Raw genomic sequence first — 26935 nt, 5'->3', positions numbered from 1 at the left:
ATTGTGTGATCTCTTTCTCCTTTGTTTCAGGGTCCTTTGAGTCAGGGTTGTAACACTGTGTAATAATGAATGCAGAGGGTTTGAACCTCCTTTCTTGTCATGCCACAGCATCTCAGTAGGATCCAGGTCAGGACTTTGGCCAAGGCCTCTCCAAAGTCTTCATTTAGTTTTTCTTCAGCCATTCAGAGATGCACTTGCTGGTGTGTTTTGGATCGTTGTCCTGCTGCAGAACCCAGGTTCACTTTAGCTTGAGGTAATGAACAGATGGCCGGACATTCTCCTTTAGGATTTCTGGTACAAGCAGAATTCATGGTTCCATTTATCACAGCAAGTCTTCCTGGTCCTAAAGCAGCAAAACAGCCCCAGACCATCACACTACCACCACCAGATTTTACTGTTGGGATGATGTTCTTTTTCTGAAATGCTATGTTACTTTACTCCTGATGTAATGGGACACAAACCTTCCAAGAAGTTCAACTTTTGTCTCATCGAGTATTTTCCCCAAAGTCTTGGGGATCATCAAGATGTTTTCTGGCAAAACTGATACAATGCTTTATGTTCTTTTCACTCAGCAGTGGTTTTGGTTTTGAGCTCTGCCATGAGGCCATTTTAGCCCAGTCTCTTTCTTATGGTGGAGTCATGAACACTGACCTTAACCGAGTCAAGGGTGGCCTGCAGTTCTTTGGATGTTGTTGTGGTTCCAAAAGGCGTTGAATAAAGTAAAAAAATTAGTTGATTGAGAACAGGTGTGGCAGTAATTAGGCCTGGCTGTGGCTAGAGAAATCAAACTCTGGTGTGATAAACCACAGTTAAGTTATGTTTTAACAGGAGGGGCAAACACTTTTTCACACAGGGCCACTTAGGTTTGGATTTTTTCCCCCCTTAATAATAAAAACATTCAATTAGAAACTGTTTTTTGTGTTTGTGCAAACAAACTTTCACTTTGACATGTGAAATATCTTGGACAATTCAACGTCATCTACAAAAATATTTTATTAAAAAAACAACAACAATTTTATATTAAAAATTCGACATTAATCAAAAATATATTGCAATGTACAAAGGCAATCTTGAAAATGCATCAAAGCAATAGGAAGATATTGCACTTTTCATGATTGTTCAGCACACTCTTGATTATAAGGCAGAAGTTTACAATCTTCAAATTTGTGAGAACACAACATTTAACTCCTGATGTTGCAGCTTTGTTGCAAATAACGCAGCGTACCTGTAAAATTGCAACTGAATAATACACTTTTCTCAACATCAAAATGACTGTACCCCACTGGCAGAACAGATAAACCAGCAGTGTAAATTGTGCAGATTTGAAACTCCAGCATTTGGAAACATTAGCTCTTTTCAATACACAGTACTTGCATGCAGTCTAAAAAAAAGCATGCTTACATGGCTAACTCCATTATATAACCTGAAAGTGTTAACAGCTCTAGGCACATATCTCTTCTGCAATAACTCATTTAAATTACTGCATTATCAACAAAAGAAGAAAAAAAACAGACAACAATATTTTTTAGCATGGTTTACACCAGGGGTCGGCAACTCGCGGATCTTGTAACATTAAAATAAAACGTGTTTAATTTTTTAATCAAAATATACGCCACAACTGCCGATGTGCAACACCCGCCGGCAGGTCCAACCCGCTATATATTGAACTTTTCGATTGCAGGTAAGCCAACCATGGATAAGTCCCTGTTATGTATGCATAACTACAATTTCGTTTTCTCTGTAGCAGTTCTTTCATTTCATAAATGCAACACACTATAGTTTTTTATACATAGGCCTAGCATAGAGGTAAAAAAACGCTATATGCAGTGTTATCTTCATTTTAGCTGTCACAGGGGTTTTGTGGCTCACAGTGTTTTCTTTTCTGTGGGAAACCGGTCCAAACGGCTCTTTGAGTGTTGAAGGTTGCCGACCCCTGGTTTAGACAGTGCCTCCCAGGAATGGATAACAGGTGATTTTCTTTAAATATTGAACAATCAACGTAAACTAATACATTCTTCAACCAAAACATATAAATTAAAACATTGATGTCATTATATTAATTGCTATTCAGTTCTGAGCTATCCTTTGCTTAGGTTTTTGTTACGGAAATAAAATGACTAAAACTAATTTGGAGTCTCACTGATTAACTGACCTCCAGAGGAAAAGGAAATACTGCACGTTGTTCCTCGTGTCCATATGAAACATAAAGTGCTACTGTCAGAGACACAACTCTGTTTTACTTGTAGTTAATGATCTGGCCTCCAGGAAATGAGTCCTTCGACACGGCGGCAATGAACGGAAGGCTGTTACGTCTTAATTTGCATGCTGAGATTGTGATGTGTCCGTCAGAAAATGTGGTCCCTGGGGCTTTGGTGTGTAAATAAACAGACACTGTTACACAGAGCAGCCATCACTGTATTTCTTAAGCTACCACCGTGGCAGGGTTGGGTTAATTGTGTAGTCATTTTTTTGTTTTTTTTGTTTGTGCAACTTGTTTTGTTTTGCAGCGCCACCATTCAGGTCTTGAGCTCAGCTCCAGTGTGTTTTATCTGCTTTGGTTTTCTGATGCTCCGACCATGGCTCTGAATCTTGAGTTTTCATCTGCCAGCAAAGCTGCAGGACTGTCAAACTCCAAAATCTAAGAGAATGAGTAGGATAAAACAAAATCAGTACCAGCATACAAAACCAAGGCTTACTATCTATGGTATCCCAATGGTAGTGCATAGAAAGCATTTTAATATCTGGAAAATGATGTCCTCAGGCAACTTTGTTACACTTTGATGAAATCAGTGCTGATCACTGTACTTTCCCCTCAGCTGCAGACATTCAAATGTTGACACCATTGATAATGTCTCATCATTTCTGCCATATTGGACATGTTAGTGAGGACCAGAGATCTCGTACAATTTAATTAAACGCTAAGGTTAAAGTTAAGTTGACAAACATGATTATCGGACCCTTTTATGAGCTTTTTAATGTAATATGCAACGAGCACTAAACCATTTAAAGGTATCTAATATTAATAATAAAATTCCACTTCAATAATGTCTGTATTGAAATAGCCTTTTCACTAGCAACTTGCTGCCTGTGAGCAGGTTTACAAAACCACAGTGGTAATAGGTTAAATTTACAGTGAGTCATGTTCTCAATGTTTCTGCTCTAAACTGCACACTGACGAACAACTTGGACAGAGAGATGGTCTTGACTTATTAACAAGGCTAACAGTGAATCTGGTATGTATTTATTTCAGGTTCTGCTTGAATCAAAAAGCAAAATGTGTACTTATTACATCCATCAACTCAAAGGGACCAGCTCACAAAGCAAATTAGGACAGTTTGAACTTGGGATAAGTGACGTTACGTTTGTACACACCTGGCCGTTGTCTAGTACCATGACCCTGCTACAGCTCATCACCGTGTTGAGACGATGGGCGATGATGAGAGTGGTGCATCTGCCAAACGCGCAGCGAATGGTCTCTTGGATGAGACGATCTGTCTCTGTGTCAATTGCTGCCGTTGCCTCGTCCAATATGAGGACCTAAAGAAAAAACAGTAAATGTTACAGAAAGAAAGTCAAATATGGAAAAAATACTGACCCTGAAACCAGGGTGTATAACATGTAGGAGATAAAAGATAAAATCATCATATATACCACACTGTACATGCTGCTGTTTATGAAAGGCATTTATGATGCAAGCCACTAGGTGGCAGTGATGTCCCATGTAGGTAGTGATGTGGAGAAGTTTTTTTTTGTTATTTTTTCGATTTCGATTACAAAATGAAAGTACGGTTGTAGATGCAAATATGAAACAATCAGCACCTTGCTGTTCCTCAGCAGGGCTCTGGCCACACACAGCAGCTGCCGTTCTCCCACCGAGAAGTTCTCTCCGTTCTCTGTCACTTCAGAGTGGAGCGAATGAGGCAGCTGGCTGACCTGAGGAGGGTCAAGGGGGATACAGAGGTGTGAGGACTGTTAACTGCTCTAGTCATGCAGTGTAGAATTTACAATGCAAACATCTTACCACTCACCATTTCTTTTATGTGTGTGTTCTCGAGTGCCTCCCAGATCTGAGAATCACTGTATTGATCCCACGGGTCTAAATTACTCCTGTTGGAATATAATGGCAATACTCAACAACCGGATTGAACATTAAGACAATTTAAGATGAGACAAAAACAAAAACAAAATCAAAATTTAAAATATATACCATAGTTTTAGTGTAAAAAACAAGGAGGGCAGAATAAAAGCCTATCCCTGTATCCAGGATGGCGTAGTGATCTGTATGCGAAGGGAGCATCGCACACATGCAGACCTTTAAACAACACGCGCCTAGTTTGACCACCTGCTTGCACTACTAAGCAGATTTTCCACGAGAGTGGCTGCATTAATCACAGTGTGGGTGTTTTGGTTTTTCTTTGGTCACCTCCTCTGGTTTTTAGTCAAAAAATGAATTTCTAACCCAGAATAATGCATGAGTCATGTTCTCAATAATGAAAGTAATTGTCATTGGATTACCTGACAGTACCAATGAAGAGTACAGGCTCTTGAGGAATGATGGCTAGCTTGCTCCGCAGGTCATCCAGACCAATTTGTGCTATATTGATCCCATCAATGCTAATGGTGCCTCCGGTCAACTCCACAAGTCTGAACAAAGCTACTCCCAGAGAGGACTTCCCTGCAAACACATACATGCAAGATGCAGTATTAGTAAATGTGGACATTTTGAAACCGAGCAGCTGGCTGGGGAACAGAGAAAGGTCAGGATTACCTGATCCTGTGCGGCCCACAATGCCGATAGTCTCTTCAGGCAGAATGGTGAAGGACAGGTCCTTGAGTACCAGTGGCAGATCATTGCGATATTGCATCTTCACATCCTGGAAGGTGATTTTTCCATGTTGAGGCCAGGAGGGGGCAGGAGTGGCTGCCTCAGGGCTGTGTCTAGGCGCCTCACTCTCAAGACTCTAAGATAAGGAAAGGTGATGATATCTGGTATTAATCTCTGGATCTCTGTAGAGGTGCAAGCCCTCGAACTGATTCGTGGGGATTTTCTCAGCACAGAAGACAAAGTGGAATTGATATTTGTATCTTTGTGGATTGATGGTTGTTGTGTGACACGAGCCCTGTCATGTGCACTGCAGACCACACCGAGAGTTTCAATCTGTTTCCTGCTGAGTTCATCACACATACGCAATCACATGCACACAACGAAAGTACACACCAGCCTATCTGAGAATGCCAAGTGTCATGAATTCAACTGCTCTGTTATAGAGGGCAGGTTTGCTGTGATTCGATTCCCAGTCTATGTGCACAATTTGTCTGAGTGCCACATAATCCACCTTCCTCACTGTGCTAATCAATGCTCTTACCTTTATGTAATGATTGATTCTCTCGACTGATGTAAACCGAGCTTCTGTCTCTGTGAGCAGCCGCACTGTGAACTGAAACAAGCCCGTCAGCTGGAAGTGAAGGGAAAAGCAGAGAGGTAAAAGGTTAATGATTAGCATTGTCACTTCAATTACTGCGAGACAGTAGCTATTTACGTGTAATGCTTCCCTTCAGAAACAGAGCAGTAAAACATCTAAAAATGTACAGCCTAATAAACGTATTTGCCGATATGGCTCCGTCATAGTCTTGTTAATCCATTCCAATTCTCTGATGGGGCTGTCATGGCTATGTCGATCACAGCATGCATCATAGCAGGTTAAAAATATGTCTAAACTACATGTTGGGCAATGAGAAAACAAACACTTCTCTAAAACGTACCGTGGAAATAACCTTGGGTGTTACTGAATCTAAAATTCCGTCCTAACAAGCATTTTAGTTTCATAAAACAGGATGAGGCCATCAGCATAAGAAGTGCAGGGGTATAATAAACACTGGACAATATTTATGCAATGGTGAATGCACCACATTAAGTTTTTTTTCTGTTTTGCTGCACAATCACCATTCATGCAGCACTTTTAAAAAAATTAAGATAAATGCTAAACAGTATATAGCAACTACAATGTTAAGTACAGAAGAGACATTAAGTTACACACTCAGCCAACAAAAGCGGCTACTTAGCCAGGCAGCAAAATTTCAGTGATGATACTTCAGTGTTAGCACTATGTCCACAAACAGTTTAAAGGTAGTCTGAATAAATGAGCTTTCAATCATATATATTTAATATGTAGATAGTGTGTAGTATCCAATGCTGGATGCAGCACAGGAACATTTGAGGCACAGCGACCCTTTCATGCAATGCTGTGGGCTACAGTTTAGCTAAATGTTAAGCTTGTAGATAGCGGCGAAAATGAGAGAGAGAAAAAATGAATTAAAATTAAAGCTACTGGTCAGACAAGACCAAGTTTTGCAGCAGAATCTAAGTGCATAAACTGAGCAATAATTTATTTCTTTTTTCCAATGTGACGAACTTTCGCATTTTAACTATTTAAGGAACTGAGCATGCTTAAGTTAAAATGTGCAGATTTTTTACAGATGTTTCAGGCTCAGCTGACTGCCAGCGTCTCCATACATTCAGTGTTACGTGTGTCCATTTACAAACCTGCACTGCATACGATATGGCCAGGCCCGCGTAGGCTGGAGGTATCTGATTGTGCATGAAGACAATGAAAAGGGCGACAGCAGTGATAAGAGAGATGCTGATGAGGTCCAGACGAACAGCCAGCCAACGCATAGCACAACTGAAGAGGTAGTTGGAGGCCTGGTTGGTGTCCAGTAATTCCTGATATCTGAAAAAAGATAATGCAAAGCCATTTAAGGTAGAGCTCACACAATCCGAGCTCCACAGTGCTCTTTGCTGGGAGGAAATTTCCTAGAATGAGTTCTGACGTGTTTCGTAGCTGAGGAGTAAACTTAAAAACTATAAGAAGAGATAGGATGGAATTGAAGTTTAATGATCTCCTTCTCTGACAGATAGCATTGTAGTCACCTTTGGAGGAAATCGTGGCCTCTTCCATAGGCGTGGATGGTGGAGAGTCCCTGAAGACTGCTGGTGATGTGAGAGGTGAATGGTGAATGGCTGATATTCTCCAGGCGCTTCAGCTCACGAATCAGAACCCTGGAAAAAGACAATAAAGATTTTTTACAGTTAACTTACAAAGAATACACATTTCCCCGTTTCCCATTTCTACTGTTTATACAACACAGATGAAGATGTATGGTAACTGCAGAAACACATCTCAACTAATTTCTGTTTTGATGTGTAACCCTAATAGTAAACACATTCAGTCAAGTCAGAAGAGTCAGCCTTCCGCTCAGATTCCTCATTTAAATGAAAATGGTAGGGTATTGAATGAAAAAAAAATGCTCCGCCAATCGAACAAATAACATTCAACTTGAAGTCCTACAAAACAAGCCACAATAAGCACGAAAGAGACAGATTTTTTTTAAATCCCATGTGAAATGTGAAGCACAAACCTTGGTCTGGCTTAAGAACCAACGCATACAATGTTTCAGTATTTCAGTTAAATTGAAACTGCAGCTTTCAGCCACCAATTGTAAGATCTTAGAGGGAACACTGACATTACATTGAAACACTGGAACAACTGAGTAGTGAAGGAATGGAAAATAAATCAGTTCCAAAGATGTAGTTGCGTGGCAGCCAAGCACAGATGAGACCATGGACAGGGACAGAGATGGTCCATGACAAAGTGCCCATTTTACATGACTGGTTTCTGATGCTTGTGTAATATTATGAGTGACGTCATGCAGAGACATTCATTAGAAGCTGGCGAGAAACCAGACTTATCGTCCACAGGGTAACGTTAGAGACACAAGTTTACAGACGAAGGTGAGCTATTTTTCTACTTCTACATGCCAGTACAGAATGGATCATTTGTGAGAATTACTGGTCTCCTGTGAATCATTTGGGTTTCTCATAAAAGCAGAGAAGAGACAGGGAAAGAACATGACACCTAGCTGCTTCGAGGCTACGATCCAGACAAACGTGTTTATGCCTGGGGCAGTTTCATTTCAGAATTCAATAAAGGATGCTTTAGAACTGGGTAATTTCAATGGGAATACAAGCTTCATCTAACATCCATACACATCCTGGGATGTTGAAGATACAGTATGTGATCCTTTTGAACAGCATCGCCAAGGGTCATCGCCACCATTTGGTAACAGCTGTGGATCATCGCTTCCTTATGCTTCGGGTGTGCTGTTTCCTCTTTGAAAGTTTATTATTAATCCCACCCGGTCTACACACAAATCAAGCGTCCCTTAAAATCTAACGGAGATGGTTTATAGGACGGTCTGTAATTGAATTTGTCTCTCAAGAGACAAACTAGTAGCAGATCATATTAAGAAATTCAAGAATATGTTTATGTAGTTATTAGACATCTGGTGAAGGAACTGAAGGGAAAGGGCCAGCTGCACCACACCAAAATAATCATAGATGGATCATTATTTATCGGCCGTTGCCTATTATGTCTACTACTATGTAATGCTAGAATAGTTACATGTATATTTTACATGTGCATAGATCCCATTTCTGCACAAAATTGCAAGTCATGCTGCTGTTGATCTCACAGAAAGTGGAAATAACAAGACATGGTGGTTATTTCCCAAGATACCAGTGACATGTGGTTCCCCTTTGTGGATTCACCTTTATTGCTCAACTGCAGCGGAAATGTAAATAATGACTGAAGAAAAGTCATCAGGTCATCCAGTGAGCTCCTACAACATTTAACACAGCACAGGAGCTGTAAAAACATGTATCACAGCCAGAGAAGACTCAGGTTTACCTTTAGTTCTCTGTATCTGAATCAATAATAAACATTACTGAATGGAATAATCTAATTGTAATGACAGCTGAATAGGTTGTGCTGATATGTAATATGTAGGCCAACTCTATAACCATACAACCACAGCACAGAGCAGAGAGAGATAGAGTATCTTTAACTGACAGATATTGACAGATTTTTGTGTTGTCATAATAAACAGAACATAGCACATAGTATACACATACTTGTATACACAAACTTTAAAGCTCAGTGTTGATTTCTGAGCCCCACCTGGAGTAAAAACAGGGACCCATCACTAATAAAAATAAAATGTTAAACCCATTACACAAAATAGACTATTTGACAATAAATAACAAGGAAATAAATGAGAGTCTAACCTGGAGACACGGTTGACAATGCATAGGAAGGCCCCCAAGGGCAGGATGGAGATCAGGAACCAGGGGAAGACAATGCCCACCATGGCCAAGCAAAACAGCACCAGGGTCAGGTTCTGTAGCAGCATTTCAGTTTGCATGGTCAGACGCACATCAACTACAAGGAGGAGAAAGACACCACATCAGAACCACTGTGGAGAGTTGGGTGTGAGCACTTTCCTTCTTGTGCATTTTTGTGTTGCTTTTTTCGCAGAAAAGAAAAATAGAAGATCCGCAGGTGACATAAAGCACAGTAGAGTCAAAAACATTGCTCTTGGAAACAAACTCAACCATCCAAAAAACAACAATGCGCAAATCAACATGTCAAGCAAACATAGCAGTGAAGTGGATAACAGAGAGCCACTCACGAGGGAAAACACTTTGTCAAATCACACTGTTTCTTGGCACTACACCTTGTCAAACGGGGCGACTTCACTGACTGAGAGCTCTCCTGGGGGAAGGGTTCACAGTCAAGACAAATCAAACCTCACCCTCGTCCATGTCCCTGGAGAAGCGGGTCAGGATACGACCCAGAGGTGTCGTATCAAAAAAGTGCATGGGGCTGATGAGGAGCCGGCTGAACAGCTTGTCGTGGAGTGCGGAGGACGCCTTTACCGTGCACTGTCAACACAAACAACGCGCTGAGTTTGAACATGAGACCACCTGACACATGTAAACAAACAACTTTAAGAAACATATGGAGACAGTCATGGCTCGGATAAACAGGCAGTTGGAGGAAAACGTGGGTGGCTATTTTCGCCCCTCTGACTGTCAAATTTCTAATTTCTAATTGATTTTTGTGATGCTGACATAAAGGTCATGACCTAATGCGCAGGAGACATTTCACCAATTGGACAGAAATTACTCGTGGCAGCAGAGAACAAATTAATTCTATTAATGGAATATTAAACACAAAGATCTCATCACAGAGAGAGGTAAAAAAAAGACTCGTCGTCTTTGAAAAATTTGCAATTTCAAGTGGCACACATTAACGTGGGGACCTAACCTCTGCAATGCAGTGTCAGGACGGGTTAGCTTGAAATTGAGGACGCACAGCCGAGGGGCCACATACACACACGCATCCTCACTTTCTCTCCGCTCCTTTATTTCTTTATTGCCCTCACAAATACAGAGACAGAGAGACATGCACAGCTGCCATAAAGCTACGAGATGTGACTGCGGACAGATAAATGGATTGGCCTGCTGGCATTTTCAATTATAGTGTCCGAACCATGAGAGCGTGAACAAATGACAGTAAGGACAATTAGGGAGGAGCACTGCTTAACTGTATAGCACTAATAAATCAGTTTTTAATGACACAAGTTTCTCAGTGGTTAAAAGGACAAATCATGTCACAGAAAGAGGCGTACCTTCACAAACACCAGGCCTCTCAATGTCTTCAGCAGCAGAGCAGCTCCCATGGAGACGACGTAAACAGCTGAATAGAACTGAATATGAGGATTGAGTCTCATGCTGTTGCTCTCCATCGTTTCATTCACCAAGATTAATGATGTGTTCTGGGGGCAGATGGAGCAACAAATTACAAACTCTTACAGAAAAAAATTAACAAGGAAAATTCCTATTTGGCCTTCAATGAAATTCAGAAAAAAAAAAGTACACAAAATCAAGTTCAGTGATGTTTACTATTCAAGCACATTTCTCAACAGAAGCCACCGCTTGCTTTGCTGCACATCTGTTTCTCTGTGCTTGCTTTTAATTAAGTTTACCGAGGTGCTTTTTTAATCATGCACATTCAGATTAATGCTCAGTCGGCTGCCACAACTCATTGAAGCATAGGAGTTATTTTTCTTTTGGGAGCCAAATACACACTAACGAGAGGCGGGTGTTATAGTGAAGCAGCAGCGACTCACCCCGCTGCCCTGCCTGATCCAGTGACTCAGCCACCAGTTGCTGAAGGCTATGCTTCCTGTGGTGGCAAGGAAGAAGAAGGCGTTGATGAAGAAAACTATTGGACCTCCTGCTGCTTTGATGTAGGCTCCATACACAGACCAGGCAACTGCACCAGAGCCTTTCTCTTCAGCTTTCATAAGTTTTTCTAAAAAGGAAAAAAGGAGGGACTTTACTTACAAACTCAAGGGTAATAGCGTTTAGTACTCATTTAACATGGGGATCACGAAAAGTAGCTAGGTCTCTCACCTCCACTCTTGCTTTCCACCTTTGGTCCGACCTTGGCAACATCAACAGTACTGTCAGGCTTTTTTTCCGCTGCCTGTTGCTGTTTGTTTTTTAAATTCTCTTTAACCATGTTCTGAGAGACAAAAACGTGAATGAGGGCGAGTTTTGAAACCAACCCTAACAACCACATACCGAAAGTAATTTAAACAGAGATATGGTCTACATGATCTTCAGCAGCTTAACAGAAAATCAATGCACGCATAAATAATGAAAGGCCTTGTATGCATTAACATTTCCCTTCTATTGGGCCTGCCTTTCCGGGCTTATGAATTATTCAACTTGTAATGTTCATTGTTATTGTGTAGCGGGGCCAAAGATGCCTTATTCAAAAGAGGTGCCTTTGTTCCTCATGTGCCCCTGGCCTTACCTCTTGTTGCATGCTGTGGAATAGGGCGGCATAGTCGCGCTCTTTAGCCATTAGTTGCGCATGAGTGCCATGCTCACCGATCTGCCCGTCCTTCATCACAATAACGCTGTCACACTCAGGCAGATACTAGAAAATAAATAAATGAATAAATAATTTAGCGCTGTCATAATTAATGCGTTAACGCAGATTAATCCATCATCATGATTAATCTGACTGAAAATCTTAATGCAAATATTTAATCGTGATTAATCGAAATTAATCCACAGCAACCATGATTAATCTGATTAAAATTTTTAATCGTTTCACAGCACTAAATAAATATAAGTGGGGATTTAGGTTTGTGGACATTTAGAGCAAGAAATTCTGGTTGTTGCAGTGAAATAGAAAACGTGGACAAAAAGAGACTGTTCTAAACACATTCTAAAGGAACATTTGGAAACTTAGTCCTCACCTGCAGCTGGTGTGTCACAAAGAGCACTGTCTTGCCTTTAGCTAGACCCCGAATAGCTTTATTGAACATATGGGAGCCCACACAAGCATCAACAGCACTGAGAGGGTCATCCAGGAGAAGTATGGGCCGCTCACTGTAGAGTGCGCGTGCCAGGCTCACTCTCTGACGCTGCCCTCCGCTCAAGTTGGCACCCCTCTCTCCAATCTATACAGACAAAATAAAAATAAATGCTCCATAAAACTGCATGCTGTGCATCATTATTGAGAAATCAAAGCTTAGAGAAATGACTAAAAATACCTCTGTCATGTCCCTGTACGGGAGCTCTGCAAGATCTGGGAGGAGACAGCATGCTTCAAGCACTGCATTGTATCTGAAACAAATATATAAAATTAGGGATGATTCTCCAATTGAAGCTTTCGTTATAGCTTCACTTTACAAATTCCAATCTCACTTTTCTGGTTCATAATTCTCTCCAAACAAGATGTTTTCCTTCAGGGAGTCATTGAGAATCCAGGCTTGTTGAGACACATATGCGAAGCCCCCACTGGCAGCTACGTTACCCTCTAACAATGTCATCTGCAAAGCAAAACAGAAGGTTGAAATCAGAGAAATCATTTACAGCGTTCCTGTTCAAACTGTGTGTCATTCTGTGGTGCATTCAACAGACCTGTCCCAGCAGAGCGGACAGAAGAGAACTCTTTCCAGTTCCGACACCGCCACAGATTCCCACCAGCGAACCCTAGAGAAAACAGCTTTAGATAAAGACCTGCCCAGCTGGTTAAGAAACATGTCCCCGCTTCGCTGCATGTCAACAGCGTGTTTGTGACATTACCCTTTTGATACGTAGGTCAATGCGGTGCAAGGTCTTGTGCAGTGGCGGCCGTATGCTTTGAGTGGAGGAGATGGTGCTTTGCGGACTCTCCTGCTCCATGTTTGTGAGCAGACTTTGCGTGTTGGGGCCGTCCTTGTTTGCTTTGCCGTCCTCTGCGGGAATGTACAGGGTTAGCTTCTCCCTGCGCAGCAAGCGCTTCATCCCTCCTTGTTTCTTGGGAGGCGGGTTTGGTTTTGTAGCTGGAGAGCGAGCCTTTTCCCAAGCCAGCGTGGCATCCCGGAATTCAACTGCATTGTCAGGATCTTCCATTTTGGCTAACACAGCCTGCCTGTCATCCATCATGAAGAGTCTCTGCAGAGTCAAACAGGACTGGTTACTTCATACAACATCGCAACAAGTATGTTAGTAATAGAAGCAATGACAATAATTCAATGCTCTTTTTCTTTTATACATAAAAAAATAAATGTATACTGCTGTAATCACTTAGCTTCATGCTTAAATAATACAGTCCAGCTGGTCATTTTGTTCTTCAGTGGATTATTCTAGATAATGCACTTGTACAACACAAAATATCTTGAGCCGTAAAATGCGTGCTTGACAGAAATATTTGTTTGCTTGACCCTCGCTGTCTGTGTGAAACCCTCTGTCACTAACATGTGACTTTTACCCGGTATGTTGAAAATGTCAGTATGTGGTGTGGGCGTATGTGTTACTAGCATTAACAGGAGCATTTTCTGATTGCCCAAAAACAAACTGGACCCATGTTAAAGAGCCTTAACCATGCTGAACCCTGTTGTGTGTCAAAACACAAAGTGGCCATATTAAGTAACATCAAAACTGACTGTTTATCTTAAAAAACCCCACCTTTACTGGAGACTTGTGTGTCTTGCTCACCTGAAATCTTTTGACGGCGACTGCACCCTCTGACAGGGACCTCATGGCCAGTGGTGTGACTTTCAGGGCAAAGGTCATGGAGTTAAAAACGGCAACCACAGTGAAAGCCTGTGTGAAGAAATGGAGACAGTTATTTACAACTTTTCTTTAGCGACTTGTAGCTAAACTTTAAACTTCAACTTTAAAATGCAAATTTAATATGACCCATTTAGTTAATTAAAAGAACTATTTTTAGGTGTGAAGACCATTTTTTTGTCCTCAAGAGACGGTAAAGGAGGTACCGCCGAGGTAGTGGTAAACATGCTAATCCTTAAATAATCCAAATGGAAGATATGTAGTGAACTATACTGTGACTGTAGATTTCCATTTATACCTCAGCTGCAGTGAGATCGTAGCCCAAGGCCATATGTAGGGTGAATGTGCACACACTTGCTATCACCACGACAATGGGAGCCACACCCACTGTGAGACTCTGGACGACCCCGGCTCTCTCTAGTATCCTCTTCTCCTCTGATCGCACCTCTGTCGAGATAAGACCGAGAGACAGGATGAAAAGGCAATGACGGACAGAAAGCGAGAGAAAAAACACTCACTAACCAACAGAACGAGCAGACTGATACTAGATACAAGAGGGAGGACAAGCGCCTGTCTCGTGAATGGGGCCTCTAATCTGGCTGAACCTTGATAACTCTCCGAGTGTTATTTCCAAATACCGACCCCTTTGTCCGTGTTTGCATCTCCCACATGCACGCTGGGCAAGCTGCTTTGTTAACATCATTCACTGGGCACAAACACTGGTGTGAAAGCATTGTGAAACTGTAATTCAACCCCAGCAGCACTTGTGTGAAATATGAGGACTACCTCGACCTTTTACACCTTATTTCCCACTGAGGTTCCCTTGTGGAAGTCATAAGTGTTTCTGAGTAGACTATAAAGGACAAGAAAAGTGTTCAGGCCAAAAAAGAAAAACAACAAAACCCCAAGGACTGATCATACATTTAAAAGCAATGCTGATTAAAGAGAAAAACACTGTAAATCTACACTCATTGGCCACTGAATGTCAATTAATTTTCATTATGAGAGGTAATGACAGGATGTCAGTGGGAACAAGCCCCACCTGGCCACTTTGGAGAATGATTAAAAAGGGATGATGATCCTTATCCTTAACCTCCAGTGAGGGCCTCATGAGAAAAGGCTGTCACAACGTTGTGGATAAGCAGAGGAGTCGTGACAGACATTTAAGGTATCATAAGGGGATTTAAATGGTGAGCTGCTGGAACTGCACTTCAGTTACTAATTACTGAGTGAGTTGGGGATAAAAAAGACATCACAAAGACTTCCGAAAAGTTACTCTGCCTTGTCACACCGGAAACAGGAAATGAGATATGCTGAGTCATTTAGGAGCCTGACTCACTGTGAATGTTCTGGGCAAAGGCATCTTCCCAACAATACATCTTGATGAACTTTATGCAGCCCAGGATCTCGTTCATCAGCCTCACACGTCGGTCAGTGACCGTCACACACTTCTTGCGAAAGTACGCCGTCAGCCTTGATGCAAGCATCTGTCCAGACAGGAACAGGGGAAATGATGACAAGAGTTATAAGTGGCAGGGGAGGAAATGAAAGTAGACACAATCACGTTAGCTGTGCTGCAGGCCCGTCCGGGGGACCAGAGTGATAAACGCCTTTCACATCAATACCTGGGTCTCTGTGTGTCAGAGTACAGCTTAAACTGAGCGTAACTTGAAAATAAAAGCTTGAAAGTTGTTAGGAAATTGATAGATACAGAGCTATGATACTTTTAAAAGTGACAATGACTACTTAAGCTTTCTGTTGACCAGATTCAAAACAGTTCCCACTCAGCAAATAATGACACAGCAAAAATATAATATTATATCTGGATATAAAGTTTTGGGTAAACGTTCAGAAATCCTTTTAATTGAATTGCTGGTATAATTAGTGCTATAATAAATATGTCATAAAACCTCTGACAAACATGGAGGTTTTACTTATTTCCATAGTTTCAGATTTTCCCGCTGAAGTCGTACCATTATAGGGTAGAAGATGATGAAAACGGCTGACCCCAGCAGAGCAGTGGGGCCCAGGAAGAATGTGGTGTAAGACAGACCCAATATTCCCACGAGGGGCCCCCCAGCCATCAGGCAGCCCACTGACACCGCTTCATACAGCCGCTGGCCATCGCTGGAGCAGATGTTGATCAACTGAGTAAAAAGACAATACATTACAGTAAATACAGTATATATATTAAACCAGTTCAACTTTGTCGAGATCCGAGCAGCAATGGTGTACAAGCTGAAATGAGATCCTTCTCAGTCATCTGCACGTGGTGCCCTGCAGTGAGGGATGATTGAGTTAATTTAGAGATGGGTACCCTCTGAGGTTAAACCACCCACCTCGCCTGGACTGATGTCCTTAGTGCTGCGCAGCCGGAGGATCTTGTGGAAGGCAAAGGTAAGAGCAGCCCCACGGAGGCGTGCAGCAGTACGATAGTTGACAGCCCACATCAACGCTAGAGACCAGGAGCGCATCAGTTCCATGAGGAAGATCCCGGCTGCCAGAGCCAGGCCATACTGCATGCTGCTCTGTGAGCTCTGGGAATACTCCAACAGAGCTCGAACCAGGACAGCCTGGGGACGAACAGAAACAGACAGGACAAAATGAGAGAAAAATATGTAACAGAACATAAGCCCCAAAAGAAGACAGAAAGCAGGGACAGGGAGAAGTATGACCAGAGATGAAGAAGAGGAAAAAGAACAAAGAGATAGAAAGGAAAGGGTAAATAATCAAGGAAATGCCATAGATGTAGATAAGCGGGCAAGGGTCAAATAAAAGGGAAAATAATAATAATAATCTATTTAAATAAGTAGATTAGATTAAAAATTTAAGCAAAAATGTTCATGTAGAAAAGAGGCCTATACATTTTAAGCTCCAATGGACAAGAGTAATTATAGTTTGTGTTTACTTGCATACATAATATTGTTAAATTGCAGAAGGAATCTATGCAACCCTGTCATCTGCTTTGTCAGCAGGTGTTCTAACATTAGTCAGACAGGAATGTGAGACAAATGCGTCATTGTGTAAAAACTAAACCCACTTAATGCTATTAGTTGCAGACTGCAGCAACAGTCACATACAGTAGAACACTACAAGATACACTACAAAATAAAGAACTTAGAGCCAGAGGGACAATGCAATCCACAGAGAAACATGAAAACCCTGGATAACCCAAACACAATAAATGAGCATAACAATATGCAGACTCTGATTCTCATCTATGTGTATTTTTTTGGGAAATTTTAAAGCCATTAAGAGTGCAAGATAAAAAGCAATTCCTGGACCAAAGTGTGTGACTGGGCATAAACCAGCTAATCTATGAGTTTCACTATCTAAAGCTTTGTAATCTCCCAGTATGTTTTTACTTCTATTGTATGACCAGCGTGAAACGGGATGAAGTGATTTTCAGAAAATACAAGGGCTTGGGGCTCCGAGGCATATTAGCCGAATCAGAGTGAGGAGGATTTGGGCGGTACTCACAGGCCCAACGAAGCCAGCCACCATTGTGAGGAGCAGGGAAAAGATGGCCACGAGCATTCGGGTGTGGCAGAACCTCCAGAAGACTCTTGTCAGAGAGGCCCCCTCCCGGCCACGTCTTTTCAGCTCGTCGTGCCACAAGGATTCGAGCCTGGGACCAAAAAAAACAGGAGCACAAAACACTTTTGAGCTACACAGAGAGATGCCTCTATCCAGTATCAATGCATCGCCACTGAACTCTATTTAGACAGATAAAACCTAAAAAATATTTTCCTTGTTTTGCACGGGAATGCAATGCAAAGTGCCAATTAACTGTATGTAAAAACTGGCGTTTTAAAGGTCAAAATTATCATAAGTGGGGAACAGTTGGGGGGAAAAAAAATCACATTGAGGCAGACATCAAGACAACTGAAGATTACAAAAGAAACGTGAAGGCAGCCACGGTGATGATAACGTAAAGGTGACCTACAATATACCGTCCTGAATGATGCATTGCATGATTAGACTGAGAAAGGTAGTGCTAAACATGTTAAATGTGTGCTAATGTACTTTTATTGCTGTATAATGCCCCTTGAAGTGGGTAAATATCTTGTTGGCCAAATGCGTCATGGATAATGACTCCATAAAGCAGCAGCGGAGCAGCTGCAGAAAGTAATTTACGCACTAATGACTTTATTAAAAACGTATCAGAGATAGACAGAACATTAAACCAACTAGACTCTCACACAGCCTGATAATTACTACTTGAAGTCAAATGGTGGTGAATCTAAGAAATTAGAATTAAGTGCCGCCAAAAATCTGCAATGACGCAGTTTCAGTCATTGGAAAAGAGATTTCTATTTAAGGAATACATTTAGCAAAGAACAATAATAACAAAAAATAACACCCATCTATTAATGTAAAAAAATGAAGACAATAAACACCCCAAATCATGAATGTATGGTTTTCGGCATGATAATTTCTATCATTCAGATGACATGATACGCAGAGTGTGCATGGACACGCACAGAAATGGAAATGAGAACAGCAGGTCAACTCTGTGGGCTCCAAATGATGAATTATTTGCTTTTAAACGGGAATGAAATGTTCGAAAGAGCCACCATTTCAGTTTGCCAGATGGCAAGCGAAGCTGATGTTTCAAGAGCGTGTTGGCCAGCACTTTGCGTTCAAGGTTCGCACCTCACTGAGCACGAAACAAGTGTCAACTCTCCCAGGGTGCCTTTCCAATTCCCCCCTCTTGCCATCATGTCTGCTTTGCATTGGGGTTGCGTAACTGTTCTTGCTATGTAAACACAAAATAAAGCCTTCCTGTCTCCGGTGCCCACCCGTGCCGAAGTGATAGCATTGTGGCCCTTTCGCTGCTCGCCTTCTGTGTGCTCTTTAATACACAGAAAACAGCGAGCGGCTGCACTGCAATGAGCCACAATATTTAACTACAATAAGCAATTGATAGCCTACACAATTGTCACCAGATACAAGAGTGGACCTTTGTACTGCTGAGGCATGACATTGACAGCACATATGCAACAACAAACACAGGTTTTCTTTTCAGTAACCAACATAACCTACGTGCCCCCTGATAAGCTTAGTGTAAGTCAATGCAGTTCATTCACGGAACGACTGTGAGACTAAGAGACTAAGAGGCATTTGTCAACCTGTGGTTTGGCAGGCAAACACTGCCGTTTTATCTCATGGTGTACTCTAGCCTGGCTCCAGTCAATGACAGCTGATCAATGTGACACTGTTAATTGTAGATGGAGGAGTTAATGACATAACCAACCAAGTCAGGCACCAACTCTCGCTGTAATCTCTAATCCCTGCTTTTCTAAGAACTCCCCAAACCCAGAGAGATGTTCCTGCTTGCTAAAGAGACGCAGGATGTTCATCTATTAAGTTACCCCGCACAGATAACACGCAGCCACACAGCGCACACCGCGAAACAACAAGCTGCACTGCATACTTTAACAAGATAACACAACCCTTACCACCTTCATGCATCATTCTCTGTGTCAGTGCTTGTGACTACAACGTGACTGATGCACTAACTCCGAGCCACATAAAACCTTCTACAACAATTAATGCATGCAAACCAAGCTTGAGCCAATCACAGGTTCAATACATGTCAGTTAGTGATGGGATTATTTACAAATGAGTATAAACCACCTCAGTCACTAATGTAGCTGCTATGTGCAATCTGCTGTTGGTGCTGGCTTTCCTCATGAAGCTTTCCCAAACAAATCTGATTAAGAGCAACAAAATCCACTTTACACTGTCTTCCTTTATACCAGCCTTCTGTGACTGTGGACCTCACATGCTCTCGTACGCACTGAAGGCACAAGACTTTATATATGTCACAAATGCGCATTTAAATGTTTTAAAAAACATTCAGGAACTTTGGTACACAAAGTATATTTACAAAAGCCAAGCCATGAAGGTTATGGTATTCAGCATTTTTTTTTTAATAACTGAAAGCTACTGTTTTCATTTTGGAGGTTTGTATTACTATTAAATTTGTGTTTTTTTATTACTCTGACAACCTCTGTTTTGGCCAGTGGACATGGCTAAATATCAAAATTTTGTATTTTATATAAAATCAATTAGTGTTTGACTCACTGATGGACCTAAACTGGACTCCAGTGTTTATGTTTAATGTAATAAACCTTTGGCTCATTTCGATGTCTGTCGGTAAAATCAATCCATTATTGGTTTTATAATATAATAAACAACATACTAATATGTAGCAGTCTTTTTCTTTCATGGGGACAAACAGTGTGGAGTAGATACACAATTCACAAAACTGCGTGGTTTGGGGTCAGTAGGGGCCTCATAGCATGGTACTGCTAGTCCGCCTTTTCGTTTTATGTCTCACCAAGAACCAGCTTTCTGGGAATACTGTGTTATAACATAAATAGAGTTTTCTTAACACCACAGTTGACTTTCATCAGGCAAACCTCAGCAGTGCCACAGTTACCTCACCTTTGGCAGTTGACTGCAGAGGCTTCGTGGCAAGACAGTCCCCACACATCATCTATAGACAAGCTGGATGCCTTGTAGGCCTTCAGTGCCAACGGGGAGAGCCAGTGCAGAGTCATAAATGAGAAGAAGCCAGCGTTATCGACTGGGTGCTGGTGCCTGGAATAGAGTGGAAGACGTGAAAATGGGTGAGATGTCTAAAAGTGCAGGCACACACAGAGACGCTATGTTAGTGGAGCAGGCCCACATGAGAAGCAAGCGGCGCCTATGCTCGCCAGAGTTAACGAAAGGTGAATCATGCTCGCACTGTTTGGACAGTAATTTGCACGCTCCTCACAGAAATCTAAGAGAGCAGCGAAAAGAGAGAAGAAAAAAAAAAGGGCTCTGAGGTAGTTTATCAGTCAGCATATGTTCAAACGTGGTGCGGTGTGTCGCTGGGGGATAAGTCCTCATTCCTTATCAAGGCCTCCTGCTGCACCCAAACAGTCAGCAATTTATACAGACGGAAAACATCAACAAACATCACCTTTTGTGTCTTTGTGTGTCTTTAAAAAGTCTGTATATATCTGACTCACTGTCAGAGAGTTTCCGTATGGACACAAATACAATTTTGTTTACTTGTGCGTTATCCTGAAGGGCTTTAAAATCTGCAGGCTGTGCCGGTAGCGGCCTCGTCGCTTCGGGCCCCTCTCCGCAGACTCCTCCGCTCCCTCGTCCTCCAGCTCTGGTAGCGGCTGTGGAGAGGAGAGCGACAAGCCCTCCACGCGCCCGGCTTCTTCCAGGGCATCAGGGAACATGGTGGACCCTCTGAGGAGAGAATAGGAAAACTCAATTAAATCGCAAAGAAATTCCATATCTGTAACAACCGCCCGTCTATGTAAAGCCCCTAATTAATACGCTATTACCTGAGCGATCTCATTCCACTCAATCCCCGAAATGAATTTAATAACTATTTAATTTGATAAATTAATTACATCATCATTTTGAGGGGGCCTGTTTTATGAGAACTCACAAAATCCAATTTACATTTTTATACAGCACAGGTTTAACCTCAGGTTTAAGTAACAAGTGAATTATTGGAGGATAATTAGGATGAATTTCCCGTAGCAGCAAAAATCTGTTGCCATACAACCACGCCATGCCACAAAATGTTTACTTTTGTCTTACACGCTTCCAGAGTTTTGTTGTTCAAGAGAAACGCTCCCAACCTGATATTTTTCAAATAACGTTGTCAGCGGGGAAGAGATGAATAAAAATCAGTAATCTTCCTGTTCAGTATTTCCTCTGATGCAGAGAACGAATATAGAAGGACGGCATTTTGCTGAATCATCCTCTGAGACGCAGATAGACTTGAGAAATCACCTTGCTCGTAGGCTGCGGCCTCTCTTGTGGCGCACAAACTAAAGTGCTTATCTATTTAAAGACGACCCGCCAGCAGCCCCAGGAGCTCGGGAGCAGACACATGAGCTGCCAGCGTGTCCGTACACGATCAGCTGATCCCTTCTATGGCAAAGCTCCGTGACAAGGTCAGCCAGACTTGGTGTGGGGCTCATATAGACTGTTCAGAGAACGTGGCCAGTGATGAGATTCAAAACAGATAGCCCAGCGGGTGCACGAGCTGAGTAAAATAACAGAAACTGATAGGCCTGCTGAGAAATACGCTGCAAAACAATACAGTCACTGTTGATGCAAAAGTGCGATGGGAACCAAACTCTGAGGTTGAGGAAAAAAACCCCAGTGCCTATATCATGTGAAGTTTATCATATGGCTGTTAACTTCCAGACCTCTCCTCAAGGGAAACACTGCACGTCATTCATTAGAAATGAACACTTTGCTGACATGCATTTAGACTGCCTAGTAACATATTTAAATAAAATTTAAATGGTTACATGTTCAATAATAAACAGACTCCCTCGAGAGTCTGGGGGCTGTTTTGTTTCCCTCATTTGCAAATATATACTCCCAAATTTAACATTCACGCACACACAGCACACAACCTTCCGTGAGTTGTCTTCAAATGCAATAAGATTACCGGTTTGTTGAACGTGTTTTCTATAGGCTAGAACAGGTTCATCAACATACCACTGTCTCCCAACTCAAAAATACTCAAACTAAAACAAACACAGCTGTAACTGACACACATTATCAAAGGTAAACCTGAGTACTTGTTACAGATACTATGTTTAACTGACAGGAAATGTGTCAGCAAAAGATTTAAATTTAAATTTAATTATTCAAGCAGAATACCATTGATTCATTTTTGCTGTTTTTTTTTTTTTTTTTTTTTTTTTTTTTTTTAACAGCGTTTTCAAACTACAGTGTCTAAAAATACCACCTCAAACTATCATCAGACAAAAAGTTTCCTGTGAATGAAATGACAGGATTATATCACTTAGACACTTACATTAAACTCGGCCTTGCTCTGGTCACTTTAGTGGCTGTGCAGCTCTCAGATGTTGTGTTTATGCGCAGAGGAAGATGCGGACGCTCATGTTGCTTCTTCTCCGACTTCTGTCATTAAACTATAACTTCTCAGACACATCTCGCTTTGCGGTGGATGAAAACACGGCGAGCTACCGTGGTCAACTTGACGCCTCACGTGTATTCAGTACGTGCTGCTTCCTGACAGCGGCGTCTGGAGCTCCGCTGCACCGTCACACGGAGCCCTCTCCAGCCCTACAGGGAGAGGAATTCCCGATAACGCTCTGATGTCATGGCGATTCCGCCAACCGGTGACTGGGCTCATGAGCGTCACCATAACAACGGCAATAATAACCAGGAAGTAACATTGTGGGGAAGGGGCGTGTCCAAAGGAAGGGGGAGGGAGGGCAGTTGTTGACGTAGGATTTGTACCGAAATCTGATTGGTCAGCAAACGTAATCAGTAATTAGTGAGCCAATCAAAGGAGGAAAAAATGGGTTCAATGAGTAGCAGGCAACTAAGACTAAAGTTTAATTGAGGACGTTACATTGGGCCACGAATACTTTTCCTGCAGGATAAATAAGGCTTGTTTGTTCAGAAATGTGTTACTGTTTTGTTATTTAGTCCTGTTTAAAACTTTAGTAGGGACATAGAAGGGGATGCATCTTTTTCAGTGATGCCATATGCAGTTATACACAGCTATAAAAGAAAAGAATATATTGCTATATCAGTTGAATACATTTAAATGAGTCAATAAAGCAATAAAACATTCTCCTCAAACATCAAGATTAAAATAGCAAAATACATTTCTTTGAAGTTCATTAAATAATTTCAGTGTCAGTGTTCTTCCATGCACTTTTGTGGCTCTTGAATGTGATATCTAATAACAAGGGACTGGGCAACATTATTGTATTTGGCCTTTTAACATGGCAACAAGATAAAAAATAAATAAAAGTAAGTATCTGAGCTCATGCCCTCTCTTGGAGGAAGGGACAAGAGTAACAATATCAAGTTCTGCCTTTATTCAAACTTTCCGAGTTGTAGCCAATCTCACAGTTAGACCACTGTAAACAGCTTTATATTCTGGGTAAACACTGACCTGCTTACACCAAAATACTGGGGCTCTGGGCAGACCTGATCAGGTGCACTACCAGTCAACATTTTTAGAACAACGCACTGTGTCCTCTGGTGTAGTTGGTCAGGGCTTCATCCTACAGCAAGATAATGACCCAAAACTTTAGTCCAAGCTATACCAGTATTTCCTCAGGATAAAAACAAGATAGAAAGCATGAAAACTTGGAGTGGACCATGACCCAGTCTCTAGACTTTAATCCCGTGGAGGTGGTTTTGTGGTGAGCAGAAGACCGAAAGCAAAGCACGCTACAAGTGACACACATTTCTGAGAACTTCTGAAAAATGTTTGATTTCCAGTTTAGACAGAAAAAATGTCACAAGTGTGTTCACATGTTAAATCAGCCAACGATGGTTACTTTGATGAGTCAAAAGTTTAGAATATATTTTGGGTTATATATTGATTCCATGATTTATTTAATTATTTTCTAAACGTCAGTTGCTTATTTGCTCTATGCTTTCATATCATAGTAAAATGAGACATTAAACTGCACACATTTCAATAAAATGAAAGAAATATTGGAGTGTTCTAAAACTTTTCACGGGTAGTGTATGTATGCAGCATGTTATATTCAGCTGCTAGAAAGATCTCATCAGAATGTCTGTAAATAACAGCATGGAGGTTGTTTCTTTTTATTTTTTTGTTGGCGTGTTACTATATATAAACTCAAACCAATCCAGGCAAACAGCAGTCTAAACATATGCATGAAACACATGCTGAAATATTAATTTACCACACAGTCTACGTGTTAAGTGTCAATCAAATCCTAGGGAACAAGGTTTCAGAATTTGGAGGCCATAAACAAAAAGAAACACCGAAGACACTGATGTTCAGGTAAACTGCAATTATAAAGCTGAGCTGGAAAGCTGGAACTAATAAAAATTCAGTTTTACCATCCCGCCTACAGTATGCTTTACTTTCTTCTTCCCACTCTCTCTACAGTGACTTTAAATTGTCCTTAAGCTCAGGGTGCTTTAATAACACTATACTCAGACTTCCCGACGGGCCAAACAAGTCAAGCAGTCACACTTCGTACGCCTTAACTGAGCACAACAGAACAAAACTATACAAAGGCAACTAGAAATGCAAATTATTATTATTATTTTATAATCAGTGGAGGAGGTAAGTGCCTTGGTTGCAAACAAAGTCCCATTTATCTCATCTCATCTTCTGCTACCGCTTAATCCTCACTAGGGTCGTGGGGGTCGCTGGAGCCTATTCCAGCTGTCACTGGGCGAGAGGCAGGGTACACCCTGGACAGGTCTCCAGCCTATCATAGGGCTAACACAGAGACAAACAACCACTCACACTCACACTCACACTCACACCTAGGGTCAATTTAGGGTCACCAATCAGCCTAACGAGCATGTCTTTGGAGGTGGGAGAAAACCGGAGTACCCGGAGAAAACCCACGCAGACACAGGGAGAACATGCAAACTCCACCCAGAAAGACCCGAGCTGGACTCAAACCCGGACCTTCTCGCTGGGAGGCATCAGCGCATTTAGACAACCTGAAATAATTTATGAAGGTGAAGGTTCCTGACAAAACAGCAGGGAGGAGTTAGAGACTCACTCTTTCTTATCAAACACTCATACACCTTTTTAAAATACTTGCACTCTGATGTAGAATGAGCAAAACCAATTCCAATGGAAGGTCTCAGGTCTCAGGGTTGTTATTTCTGCAGCACTAAAAAAAAATCATCACAAATACAGGCAACGTACAGCAGTAATGTAAAGGCCATTCAGATATGGAGGCATACTGAGGATCTGATGTTGATAAAATTACATTATTATTACCTACACAAGATAAAAGTCTAAAATATTATTTTTGAAACCTGTCACATGAATAATGTTCTCAGTCCACGTGTACAGTACAGATTTTTCCATTTAGGTTAATGATTTAGGTCAATGATTATGTCTGGATGCTCCGATAATCAATCCCACCCTCTACATAACGGTTCACAGAGCAAACTGTTGGATCTGAATTCTTCCATCCATCCAAATGGGACTGAAACATTTTATCCTCCATGTCCAAGTTTTGTAGCAAATAATCCAAGCGTGAGAGAAAAAAGACTGCAAATACAGCCTTCAAACACCAACCTAACTGATATCACATAACCAAGGCTGTATATGGAGCAGTTGATTAGACTTTGAGTAAAACATAACAAAGAAGTCTAAGAAGTTTAAAGTAATGCTGCTACAGAGGAATTTGTATGTAAAACGTGTATCTGTTTTTCTTTAGGCTGGCAACATGTGAAGTGGAGTTGTTTGACTCTCAAGCTGTTTTGATGAAGATTGTGTGAAACAATGCAGAAAAACAGACTCATTTCCTTTTCTTTTCACTGTCTTTTTAGCAAAAACAATTAGAATTGCGCAAGCCAAAATACCTGCCAAAATGAAAAGGCAACATCTAAGAGAGATCAACATTTTTTAGTTTAAACGTCTCATTGTTCACATCACTCTGGTGACATTAAAGTTATGCACATGTCTGTGAACACAAACAACTGATGACATTTCAATGGTGTTTCGGAATAGAATAGAATAGAATAGAATAGAATAGAATAGAATAGAATAGAATGCCAGACCAGTATATACAGTCAATGGGTCAGACACGTCAACACCATCTTGGGCCGGGTTCTGACCAGCGGTCAGACTGTAGTCAGTGCATCTAAATGACTAAAATGACAGACTTTTGTGTTGTTTACGGATGTTCCCATGAAAGAAACAAAAAATATGTTTTATATTATTTAATTGTTATGAACGTGTTGAATGTATCTCTAAAGTTTACGTAAATTAAACTGTCGTATCTTGTTTCTAGCTTGTGTAAGGATAGGAAAACAAAATATGTTTATGTTAGTAAGACATCAGTAATATGATAAAAGTGGCATTTAGAATGAGCCACTGTATGTAATTGTACTAAGTAGGAAATGTTCCTGAAGCATCTATCAGTTTCATAT

The 26935-nt window shown here is 41.3% G+C and overlaps 1 protein-coding gene across 4 annotated transcripts; it reads right to left on the bottom strand.

Annotated features, from left to right (window-relative positions):
• Positions 1 to 975: 975 nt before the first annotated feature.
• On the bottom strand, positions 976 to 23141 carry wu:fb13g09 (ATP-binding cassette sub-family C member 5). Of its 4 annotated transcripts, none has more exons than XM_047585339.1 (29): positions 21593 to 23141; positions 21044 to 21232; positions 20429 to 20584; positions 17456 to 17603; positions 16315 to 16548; positions 15949 to 16122; positions 15315 to 15462; positions 14274 to 14422; positions 13901 to 14008; positions 13007 to 13357; positions 12842 to 12913; positions 12626 to 12750; positions 12472 to 12544; positions 12175 to 12378; positions 11724 to 11849; positions 11318 to 11429; positions 11032 to 11216; positions 10531 to 10677; positions 9652 to 9781; positions 9125 to 9278; positions 6932 to 7060; positions 6545 to 6731; positions 5367 to 5456; positions 4769 to 4961; positions 4516 to 4675; positions 4029 to 4107; positions 3820 to 3933; positions 3373 to 3537; positions 976 to 2638 (listed from the first exon to the last, which is right to left on the bottom strand). In XM_047585339.1, exons 2-29 carry the CDS (start codon positions 21220 to 21222, stop codon positions 2546 to 2548), a joined length of 4185 nt encoding a protein of 1394 aa, XP_047441295.1. In that variant the 5' UTR covers positions 21223 to 21232; positions 21593 to 23141; the 3' UTR covers positions 976 to 2545. The 4 variants fall into 4 exon arrangements, with proteins under 4 accessions (XP_047441295.1, XP_047441293.1, XP_047441296.1 ...); XM_047585337.1 differs by having other exon boundaries at positions 21634 to 23141; XM_047585340.1 differs by having other exon boundaries at positions 21788 to 23141.
• Between the last annotated feature and the right edge of the window lie 3794 nt (positions 23142 to 26935).

This window comes from Mugil cephalus, chromosome 5 (genome assembly GCF_022458985.1).
Source record: "Mugil cephalus isolate CIBA_MC_2020 chromosome 5, CIBA_Mcephalus_1.1, whole genome shotgun sequence".
Classification (NCBI taxonomy): Eukaryota; Metazoa; Chordata; class Actinopteri; order Mugiliformes; family Mugilidae; genus Mugil; species Mugil cephalus.
The sequence above is the reverse complement of the archived record's forward strand: the minus strand, read 5'-3'. Positions and strand labels throughout refer to the sequence as shown.

Excerpts from the sequence above, each read along its gene's own strand:
- wu:fb13g09 (XM_047585339.1), bottom strand. The coding sequence starts at position 21,222 with ATGTTCCCTGATGCCCTGGAAGAAGCCGGGCGCGTGGAGGGCTTGTCG. Across the intron at positions 15,463-15,948 it reads TCATCTTCTACCCTATAATG|ATGCTTGCATCAAGGCTGAC; the intron begins GTACGACTTCAG and ends CTGTCTGGACAG. Across the intron at positions 4,108-4,515 it reads CTCTTCATTGGTACTGTCAG|GAGTAATTTAGACCCGTGGG; the intron begins GTAATCCAATGA and ends ATATTCCAACAG.